General features: G+C 35.3%; 1 protein-coding gene across 2 annotated transcripts in view; it reads left to right on the top strand.

The window, feature by feature from the left end:
- Nucleotides 1–12,420, top strand: part of LOC118749315 (equilibrative nucleoside transporter 1) — a 501,843-nt gene that overhangs the window by 289,482 nt on the left and 199,941 nt on the right. For both annotated transcript variants that reach the window (XM_036484115.1, XM_036484120.1), the window contains exon 6: nucleotides 3,210–3,378. In XM_036484115.1, coding sequence (XP_036340008.1) covers nucleotides 3,210–3,378 — 169 coding nt within the window. The remainder of the gene's footprint in view (nucleotides 1–3,209; nucleotides 3,379–12,420) is intronic.

Raw genomic sequence — 12,420 nt, 5'->3', positions numbered from 1 at the left:
AAATTTCAATTCGCCTCAAAGTTTATACATATGTATTTTGTTTTTGCTATTCAGGGGCATGCTGTCAAATCAGTAAAAGCAAAAACAAAATACATGTAAGGCGAAGTAAAGAAGAAGAAATCAGCAGATTGGACAACACCACCTTGTATAAATTCGCCTTGATGCAATCAATAGATTCTTACGAATTCGCCGCGATTTGTTACGATTCTCCCCGTGCAATATAACCAAGGCACTAAGTAACGTACGCACTTTTGTTTTCAAAATGCATTTATTTAAGTTGAAAGAAGACAAATTCCTTTGTTCCGCATTTCTTCTTACTCGCTTTCTATCTTCCAAGGCGAATTCATACTCTTACCACGAATTCATATATTCATGTGGTAGCAAGAGTATAAAAACATAAAATTACCTTATAAATTATACGCACAATTATCACGTTATTGTGTAGTCCTATTCACGAAATCATTTCATGGATCTGAGTAAAAACTCAGTGCATAAACTCCATTTCGCGTATAACTGAAATCATGAAATTGTGTTCATGCACTCAGTTTCTACTCAAGCGCATGAAATGGTAGTAAATGGCAGTATGAATTACAAAAAACACATCATTTTGACATAATGCAAGCCTTAAACGTTGCGACAGTTCGTTCAGATCGATCTGCAATTAAGTTGAACCGTTTGTCCACAAACATTGCAATTTTGCGAGCAGTCTCATTGTAAAATCTCATTTTTCATACAACCAAGACACAAATTCATTCAACAGGCCCACAAACGGTGCAATCTAGAGCAAATCATCACCAAGTTGAATCAACGGTCTTTACGTTTATGACTTTATTTAAGAAACACCGGGGCGAAAATTTCAACTGCTCATGTAACACTACCTTATATGAGTTCGCCTTGCTATCATCCTCACATATGTTCATCAGAATATATCAACGAAAGTCGATATGGTCAGGGATGTTGCGAATATTTGCATTCGCATTGTTATGCGAATGATTCGGATCATTTTACACATTCGCATTCGCATCAAATGATACGAATGTTTTGCGAATGCGAATGTGTACATGGGGAGAGAGTCCACTCTAATATTTTTAAAATGGCTCTAAGTCTGTCTAACCAGGGTGCGGAGAATAACCGGCTTTTAGCTTCAGGCGTTAAACGGTTAAGTAGTATATCAAGCCACGATGCAGCGAAACAAAGGTGGCGCCTTCCGCGGACCGCTAATCCCCTCTTTCTCGATTTGACTGCATCCACCCTTTCGCTGACGTCACATTATTATTTTTTCGCACAAACGATGAATATTAAATTTTCATATTGTACCTATTTGCCGGAAAGTTGTACCTAAAAGTAGATACACGTACCTAAACAGTAAACATGTATTTTTATGTGCATCTATTTTTTATAGTTGGTGGGCTACATCTTTCTTCTGTACCATAACAAATTTTTGACTTACATGAAATAACATTTTACTGCGTTCCAAATATACCTAAAACAATAAGCTTGTACCGAATGTACGTTCAAATTTAAAAGCTGAAGAGTAGGTAGAATTCGACCTAGTTTTACATCACTATTTCGCACTACTTGTTCGCTTCTTCCTCTTTTTCTTCAAAATTATTCTTTACACTCTCATTCTCATAATGTGACGTCACAGTTCAGTTGCTCTCAGCTCGATTGGCGCAATCTTATATTCTATCATTCTTGTGTATCAAGCAACATTAATGGGTCTTCAACAAGTACTGCTAAAAGTCTTATAAGCAACCTAGAAATAATTCTAGATTCCTCCAGCGAAGGCAAAGGCTCAGATGTAGAGTCTGGAGACATTAAAAAATGTGAAATTAAAGCTCAATTGAAGGCCTATCTTAAAGAAAAACGGGCTCATCTCGGTGAAAATCCTCTCCATTGTTGGAAAACTAAAATAAAATACGAAAAATTTACAGATCTGGCCCGCAAATTTTTGAGCGCTCCACCCGCCAGCATTCCACGTGAGCAACTGTTCAGTGCAGCCGGCCTTATACGAGTCTCTAAGAAATCGCCTCATCGGAGAAAACGCAGCAAAATTAATTTTTTTTTAAATATGATATGTCCCTTTGAACTTTGACTACTAGATTAAAGGCCAAAACACAATAGCGCAGTGGCAGTGGCAGTGACAGTTTTTAAAATCAGCTGTTACTGCTAATATTGGCAGTCAATGCCGCAGCAAACACAATACGGCGTTGTCAGTGACTGCTTTTTTTGACATTCCCTTTTGTTTGTTTACATTTTTGTTGTTGCCTTTTAGGCTTCAGTGACATCAACAGATGTTGGCTGCGTTTCATTTATGTCAAATTCAGCATGCGAAGTTTGCTGCGATGAAGGCAGTGGCAGTGAATTTAGAATTTGGGCTAAACTGAGCAGTACTGCTAGCTGCCACTGCTGTATTTTGAGTCGCTTCATTGGACACCACACTTTCTAAAAAACAGCTGATTTCGAAAAACTGGCGCTGCCACTGCCACTGCGTTATTGTATTTTGGGCTTAAAACACTTTATAGGTTAAGCACTCGCTCAATGTTCTAATAATTTACAACATTTTTAAGTAATAAAAACGATGACTTAAGTTCATTATAGCATTTCTAATGTTATTCCTAACATTTGCATTCGCATTCGCATTCTCAAAATTCGAATTCGCATTTTCGTTTATATAGCGAGCCGTTTGCTCCAAGACAGACACCCGCTTGCAGCCGCACCTACTGGTGAACAGACGCTGCAGAGTTCAGTGAGCCCCTAAACCGAATAAGTCGGAGTGGCCCCACCGAAGCTCCCTCTCTTTCTGTCGTGACCCAAGGTTCCACTCGATTGGTTACCGCATCTCTCACGTGGGTTGCTCACGTTGCCCAGAGTGCGCGAACGAGGACGCAAGAGCCTAGTGATGTGCTGAATTGCCGGTACCCAATATTCGGTATTGAATACTTCAGAAAGATTTCGGTACCCAATACCGATTCTATACAGAATTGCACTTCACTCTCCATTTTTGCGATACCGCCGCCTAAAAAGTTTCCTGCAAAAATAAAAACTTTGCTATGCAAATGTCCTACCCTTGACTTTGGAATGATTTTTGCCTCTTGATGAAATATCTCCGTGTCTCAGGGAAAATATAAATCTGCATATATATCAGTTGTTTTATTATAATTCATAACCATATTAGTGGTATTAATTAAATCGTTATTAATTTTCAGAAATTCTACAGATACAATCAGCTTTCGGGAAAGTCAGACGATGAACCTGAGAAACATAAAACCGCTGCTATACCATATTGGGATATTTTCAAAAAAACATCTTTGCAACTATACAATGTGTTCTGTACTTTTTTCGTGACTTTATCGATTTTTCCTTCAGTACATTCAGGTAAGTTTTTTACTAATGCTGTGAACCCTTAAAATACCTACATAGTATACTGTGTGTCAAATAAAACGAATGTTTTGTTTTTTTCGGTCCTATATGAAAATTTCACTGTCGGTCACGAAAAATAATTGTAGAAAAATTTCAGCCCTATATATCCATTTTAAGTTAGCGCTCGATAAATAAATTTTTAATAAAAAAAACTTCGGCTACTTTTTAACCGACTTCAAAAATATGTGAATATTTAAATTGTTTTTTTATGTATGATACCGCATAATTTTGGACTACGTTAACCGATTTCTATAATTACTTTTTTAAAGGAAACTGAGGTGGTCTCATACTAATTTGTTTTATATCCAATCATTGAATCATGAAGAAATTAACGGTGCTCTTGAATTTTTATATGATAATTGAAGTCGGTTTTTTATTTTTTGCTTAAAAATTACTAGTTTTTAAATAAGTTTGTTAGTTGTGCTGGCTCGAGGTCTAATGTTTTTGGAAAACTAATTAAAACACAAGTTTTAAATTTTTTCCGATATATTTCCGTTACCCGGCTCTAACAATAATTAAACACTAACAGGCCTATTCTGCTTGTAACCAAACATTTTGTAACAAGCTAATTTTGTTACCAACAATTGTCACCACTTCTTGCAACCGCAATTCTATTTACCTTGGTAACGTTTTAACTTATTCAGCAATTCAGCTATGGAGTTTTGTTGAAATTCGGGTGTTGCATATTTCACGGGGCAATATTTTGTTCCTCATGATCTAGTGAATTGCAGCGGAATAGCTGCGCTTGATTGTGTTGGCATAACAAAAAAATTAAAAAGTGGAAAAAAGCAACGATAATTTACAAGGCGAACTTAGCACAGTGCATAGGCAACTGGCTGAGTCAGTGGGACCGTCGGTTCGAAGTCTACTGAAAGAAGTCTGATGAGGAAATGTGGTGATTTCCGAAGTAACTATCACTTATACCATTTTTTCACATTATTGTTGCTTTTCCACAATAAATTTTTCATTAAAAACGGCCTCAAGCGCATTAAAAATTGTTGAACATAATTGTTATAAGGCCATAAAATAGCAAAAATTAAACATTTTCGGTATTTATTAGAAGGACGACAATTTACTATTTTTACGGATCATAGGCCCTTGATATTTGCTCTAAATTCCAAAACTGAAGGTAGTCCAAGGAAAGCAAGGCATCTTGAGTTTATCGCACAATTTACGAATGATATACAGTACATTAGAGGTGAATCAAATGTTGTGGCTGATACTTAATCTCGAGCTTTTGAAGTTGAAGCGATAAGGAATTCAGAATAATTTCAAAATTTTACAAAGTGAACAACAAGATAATGACAACCTTGTATCTGGACAAACATTTCGAAATCCTAAGCTAGTAAAAATTCCTCTTTTAAATTTCAATATCTGGTGCGAATCGTCAGGAGATTATCCTAAAACATTCGTCCCAAATAGTTTACGAAAAACAGTATTTAATAAGTTACATGTGATAGCGCATCCGGGTACCAAAGCTACTCGTCGATTAATCATCAAAAAGTATTTTTGGCCCAACATGAATAGAGAAATTAAAGCATGGCCAAGAGAATGTATCAGTTGCCAAAAATCTAAAGTTTATCGGCATACAAAGTCTTAAGTGAGTAAAATTCCAATACCGAAGAAAATATTCGAGCACATTCATTTAGATATTGTAGGACCTTTACCCATTTCAAAAGGACATCGATATATTTTAACTATAGTTGATAGGTTTACTCGTTGGCTTAATGCATACGGATTAAGAGATATTTCTGCAGTGACAATTGTGAATAAATTTTTACGTGAATATATTCCTCGTTTTGGTGTACCGTTAGAAATAACAACAGATCAGGGTACTCAATTTACTTCTAAATCATATTTACGTTCCGAATGATTTACAAACATGCAAATTTGTTTTTGTACTTTTAGTTCATGATAAAAACATAGCAAGGTAGAACCGTTCTCTCAATTTGTCGGCCATGATTTTTTTTTTGAAGTTTGCCAGCATTTTAATATGAAAAATTGAAATTGTTCGAAATTGTTGTTGCTTGAGATTGAAAATGAAAATATGTGTGTGAGTTTGAGAGTAAATTTAAACATTAATATGTTTGGAAACGTCAAGAATTTTAAAAGTAACTCTCAGCGGTTCTACCTTACTATATTTTTATCATGGTTTAGTTAACAACCGTTCTTTACAACAACCTTATGAAGGGCCATATAAGGTTATTGAAAAGAACAAGAAGTATTTTCAAGTAGAAATTGATAATGAAATAAAAACTATTCCGATTCACAGGTTAAAACCAGCGATGATTGAAACTTTACCAGAATCTAACACTTATTATTACAACAATATTGGAACAAAAAAGAAAGTCACATTTAATTTATTTAACGTAAATTCTCTGGAAGGGAAGTAATGCAGGGATCTTATTGTTGTTATTTATTTGTTTTGAAATGGTTCTACTTTTTACTTATTCCTACTTTGTATTAATTTTTATTTTAAAGAATATTAGAATGTTATGTTGTGATTTCTTTGAAGAAGAAAATTTTTGATATTCATTGTAAAATTTCATAAAGAATATTCTGGTTATTAAAATAAAATATTTTTCATTTTTAAAAAAAGAACAATCCTACAATTCCAATAACGATTATTAATTGGAATTGTGATACTACAGTGGTCATTAGTGGGCGGCGCCACGCCCATTATCCAAAAATTTGTAATAATCAATTTTAATGCTAAGACTTTATTCCAAGCATCGATTTTGAGTGAATTAGCTCCAGTAGTTACTGATTTATCGCAGTTTTCGTGTTTCTGTAAATTATCTACCGTTATATGGTAGGTGGGCGTGGTTATTGCCCGATTTCAAAGAGTTTCAACAGATTTGTTAGATATACCCTAAGAAAGGCCCTTACCGGGTTTGGTAGGGATTAGTGAAGCGGCTACTGAGATACAGAATTTCAACGTAAGTGGGCCATTTAAAAAAAAAAAAGTTTCATAATCTTATTTTTCACCACATACAAATTTTTAACTATTTGGAGACAATATTTACTGAAATATCGTAGATTTATCTAAATATGTATGTAGCTTAAAATGACCAAATTTTAAAAAAGCGGGATCAATCTTCTTATCTGGAAACTCGGCACACAAGCTATAAAAAAAGTAGAATCAATGCCAGGCAAAGCCGGTCACTAGAACAAAAACGTTTTTGGAAAAAACACTTGGAAAAAATTTAGTTTCAGAATATCACTTTTAAAATTTGAATAAAGAACGCATTAATGACTAATTAAAATTTAAAATACATAAAGATGGCACCCAGTTGCTTGCTCCATAAGAATCCATGGCTTTATTTTCAAAAACTTTGCCTAAAACTGTAAAAAATTTTATTTAAAATGCATCTATACTGAGAACGTTTCAAATTTTCGTAAGCTATGCACGAATTTGCTAAGTTTACATTGGCTGTAGAAACTTGGTATTTTAATCATGAAAATAAATTATTATCGAAAATAATGCATTAGTCTTGGCGTACTAAAAATAAAATTTTGTTGAATTCGGGCCAGTTTTGGGAAATGGGGTTTTGAGCGGCCAGATTAATGAAATACCCCTATGTGCGCCGATACTATACTTGACCAGTTATGTGTAACTATACGTGGAGATACTAATCTACTGTATATATGTGCGTCCTATATTCCGCAACTTAGTTTTGATAAGGTATATGCTGCGCAGGTGGACAATATAAGTAATATTTCAGTTTCAGTCGGTTCAGTCAGTGAGAGTCTTCTATACGTTCTTGGCGATTTCAATCTAAATATGGTCTATGGTACATAATAATAGTTCTCTTATGGCCTGTAATGTCAATAAATCACACCTAATTTACATAATTGATAGTCTTCTCGGTGCGGACTTCGTACAAATTAATTCTTATTTAAATAAGCTACCTAGAATACTAGATCTAATCTTTGTCAGTAATAATTTTGATTTCCACATGACTGAATGTGATTTCCCAGTTTCTGAGCCAGATATGAATCACTTACCGCTAGTCCTACAAATAAACTTTTATAATTTTCATTCCTATTCCACAGCTAGTTGTGGCCCAGATTTTAATTACAATTTATGTGACCCGGAACTTCTAAATAACGCATTAAATGCTGTTAATTGGAAAGAACTACTTAGTCAGGCCGATTGCTATCGTATCTTCTTAACTAATTTAAAGAAAATCTTCACTGAGCCCATTCCGAGTAACATGAAGAGCAACCCAAACACGTTTTGGAGCTTCATAAAATCAAAAAAACCTATATCATATATTCATGTGACAATGTCTCTAATTTTGATAAAGATGTATACGTGTTGGACGATGAAATTTATTCATACATAGATTTCGGCGCATTAAGACTAAATGTGGATGACGTTATTTCCAGTATTAGAGCACACAAAATATCTACAAAGCTGGATAATGATGGTTTATCTAGTTTCCTAATTAAAATGTGTGAATGTTCCTTATCTGCACTTATTACTTTGATCTTCAATAAATCCCTATCTATGGGGGTATTTCCTGATCAATTCAAAATATTATTTGTTACTCCTATACATAAGAGTGGGAACAAAAATATTATTTTAAATTATAGACCAATCTCTAAAGCTACTACAATATCAAAGCTTTTTGAATTATCTATCAAGGATAAATTATATTTGCAGTTAAAAATGTAATTAGTCCTTATCAACATGGATTCGTTAGTGGTCGGTCTACTTTTACCAACCTAATCGTCCTCTCGCAATCTATATCTATATATGTACATATATAAAAATGTTGTGTTCGTATGTCACGGTCGTTAAAACTCGAGAACGGCTGAACCGATTTGAATAATTTTTTTTTTTTGTATTGTTCGGTATAATACCAGAACCAATGATATCGCAAAAAATTGCAGGGTTGCCACCTATTTGAAAATTTTTAAACCCAATTATATTGATAAAATAGATAAATTATTACAATATGGGTATCAAATTAAAGAGGTTTAAGAAAGATAACTGCTGGAAATATTTTCGAGGAGGGTTGCCAACTATTTTAAAATTTTAACTCAGTCAAATTGTAAAATAAATGAAATGTTGCAATGTGGGTACAAAATTTAGTAGGTTTAAGAAAGATAACTGCTGGAAATGCCTTTGAGGAGGGTTGCCAACTATTTGGAAATTTTAACTCAGTTAAATTGATAAAGCAAACAAAATATTGCCATGTGGGTGTAAACTAAAGAGTTTTAAGAAGGCTCTCAGCGGAAAATATGTTTGAAGAGGGTTGCCACCTGTTTGAAAATTTAACTAAATTTAATTGATAAAATAAATCACATTACAATATAGGTATCAAATTAAAGAGGCTTAAGAAAGGTGACTGTAGGAAATACTTTTGAGGAGGGCTGCCACCTATTTTTATTTTAGCTCAGTTAAATTGATAAAATAAATGAAATATTGCAATGTGGGTATTAAACTTTAGATTTTTAAGAAGGATTACAGCCGAAAATAAGGTTGAGGAGGGTTGCCACCTGTTTGAAAATTTGACTCAATATAATTGATCAAATAAATGGCTTATAATAATAATAAGGGTATAAAATTAAAGAAGTTTAAAAAACAATCTTTGGGAAATATTTTTGAGGAGGGCTGCCACCTATTTGAAAATTTTAGGTCAGATAAATTGATAAAATAATTGAAAAATTGCAATGTGGGTAATAAACTTTAGATTTTTAAGAAGGTTTGCAGTCGAAAATATGTAGGAAGAGGGATGCCCCCTGTTTGAAAATTTATTTCAATTTAATTGATAAAATAAATGACTTATTACAATAAAGGTTACAACTTAAAGACGTTTAAAAAACATGACTGTTGGAAAAATGTTTATGGAGGGTTGCCACCTATTTGAAAATTTGAACTTAGTTAAATTGATTTAACAAATGAAATATTGCAATATGGGTATCAAACTAAAAAGCTTTAAGAAGACTTACGGTCGAAAATATGTTTGAAGAGGTTTGCCACCTGTTTGAAAATAAAACTCCATTAAATGGATAAAATAAATGAAATGTTACAATATGATTACCAAACGAAAGGTATTTAAGGAATCTTGATTTGGAAATACTCTCAATAGAATTATGCAATATATAAAAGTAAACTGAAAATATTTGAATTAAGTGAAATATTACATAACTGGTTCGAAACGGAAAGCGTTTGGGAAAGCTTTACAAGAGAAATTTTTTGTAAATGTTTTCACTTATCCAAATCCGGATAGTTAAAATGAAGAGGGAGTTTACAACATCTTATCAAACGAAGTGATCATATTATCAATGAAGATTTGGTATACAAATTACGCACAGAAAAACATTAATAAATAACAACGGACACAAATGAACAAATTATAAACAGCGTAACGAAAACATAAAAATATCCCATGAAATGAAATAATGAAAACTTAATATTTTTATTACCATTCTCTTACATTAATACAGTTAACAGTTAAATTTTAATCATAAACAATTTCGTTTGGGGTCGCCATAGCCTACTAAGTATATTGCGAGTAAAGAAATTTTTAATAACAATAGATCATATTATTATGATTATTATTAATATTACGATTGCGAACTCCTATTATATGCCCAAACAGACATTCCCAAATTAAAGCTAAAGCAGAAGGGCATTTACGATCGTATGATGCAAGTGTTAACATAATAAGAGCTGCGTGTAATTTCTGGCGTGTGCCGATGACATCGACATCATCGGTAACAGAAACCTCGAAGTCTGATCTGCCTTTTCCAAGTTGGATAACGAACGATAACAACATCAAATAAACAGTCAGGGCATTCGCACCTTGGCACCCACGTCACTGTTGCCAGTTGTAATTTCGAGAAAGTAAAGAATTTCGTTTACTTGGGAACCAGCATTAACACCGATAATAATGTCAGCGTATAAATCCAACTCAGAATCACTCTAGCCAAAAAGTGCAACCTTGGACTGAGTAGGAAATTCGGGAGTAAAGTTCTCTCTCGACGTACAAAAACCACACTCTATAAGTCACTCATCATTCCCGAGCGGGTTTATGGCGCAGAAGCTTATACAATGACCAAATTCGATGAGGCGGCTCTTGGAGTATTCGAAAGAAAGATCTTGCGAAAGATGTACAGGTCTCTCCGCCTTGGAGACGGGGAGTATCGCAGACGTTGGAACGATGAGTTGTATGAGCTTTACAACGAAATGGTCATAGTGCAGCGAATGAAAATACAGCGGCACCGTTGGCTTGGACATGCCATTCGAATGGAAACCGACGTTCCAGGTCTGAAAGTATTCAACTCGGAACCCGCTGGTCGTACCAGAAAAAGAGTTGGCCCCCACTGCAATGGAGAAACCAAGTGGAGAAGGATTTGGCTTCACGTGGCATTTCCTATTGGCGTAGTTGCCCCAGAGATAAACGACTGACGTTCTTTGTCGAGCTCGGCCAAATGGCTTAGGCGGTTCCAGCTCAAATAAGGAGAAAATGATATCTGGGGACCTTATTCTTGGATACGCAAGGAGGAACTAGGAAAACATTCCTTATCAGATTGATTCGGGGGACGGTTCGTTCAAAAAATTAAATAATCTTAACTACGGCTTCGCCTGGAATTTCTGCGACATTGTTATTATGTGAAAGAATTGCTAATCCAGCAATCATACGTGCAATATTTCCAGAATATCCGGTATGGAAAATGTATTACGAAAATTTAAACTCATTGTTTGGGATGAGTGTACCATTGCACACAAAAAATTGCTTGAGGTTTTTTATCGATTGACGCGAGATTTGCATGGAAACGTTTAACCATTCGGGAATGCATTGATGTTGCTCTCAGGAGGTTTAACGCAAACATTGCCTGTAATTTCTCGATTAACCCTAGCGGGCGAGATAAATGCTTGCCTGAAATAGTCTACATTGTGGCAAAGGTGAAGAATTCCCATGATTCCGACCGATACACAACTTCAATTGAAAAGATTGCAATTCACAATTCGATTGGCATTCGGAATCGCAGTCAATAATGCCCAAGGTCAACATTTTGAAAAGTGTGGTTTAGATTTAGATGCGGATTGCTTCTCAGATGTTGCATGTTCCCGTGTCGGCAAACCAGATATCCTTGATATCTATGCAGAGAATGGCAAAACGACAAATATTGTGTGCACACAAGTACCTTCTTATGTATTACAAAATCAAACTTATATGCGACGTATGCTTTGTGTCGTTAATCATTTATCACCTATGTAACTGGAATATGCCACAGCAAAGCGTGGCAGGGTACAGCTAGTATATATATAAATATATAAAAAATATAGAAAAAAAAGGTTTTTTCTTAACAGCGGTCGTCCCTCGGCAGGCAATGGCAAACCTCCGAGTGTATTTCTGCCATGAAAAACAGCTTCTCATAAAAATACAATCGCCGTTCGGAGTCGGCGTAAAACTGTAGGTCCCTCCTCTGTGTGACAACATCAAGGCGCACGCCACAAATCGGAGGAGAAGCTCGGCCAAACACCAACATATGTGTAAGCGGCAATCTATTATTATTATTATTATTATTATGAGCTACCTTGCCACATTGATAGCTTCTTCTTCTTCTTTTTTTGGCGCAGTAACCGCCTAAGCGATTTTGGCCGAGCTCAGCAAAGCACGCCAGTCGTTTCTCCTCTGTGCCAACTGACGCCAATTGGAAACGCCAAGTGAAGCCAAGTCCTTCTCCACCTGATCTTTCCATAGAAGTGGGGGCCTCCCTCTTCCTCTGCCACCACCAGCGGGTTCCGAGTTGAATACTTTCAGAGCATATCGTTGTAAAGCTCATACAGCTCACCGTTCCATCGTCGGCGGTACTCGCCGTCGCCAACGCGTAAAGGCCCGTAAATCTTCCGAAAAATCTTTCTCTCAAACACCCCAAGAGCCGCCTCATCGGATTTTGTCATTGTCCATGCTTCTGCGCCATATACCAACACGGGCATGATGAGTGACTTATAGAGCGTGGTTTTCGTACGTCGAG

This window comes from Rhagoletis pomonella, unplaced genomic scaffold, assembly GCF_013731165.1.
Source record: "Rhagoletis pomonella isolate Grant_MI unplaced genomic scaffold, Rhpom_1.0 Rhpom_scaffold_00001, whole genome shotgun sequence".
NCBI classification, from domain to species: domain Eukaryota; kingdom Metazoa; phylum Arthropoda; class Insecta; order Diptera; family Tephritidae; genus Rhagoletis; species Rhagoletis pomonella.
The sequence above is the reverse complement of the archived record's forward strand: the minus strand, read 5'-3'. Positions and strand labels throughout refer to the sequence as shown.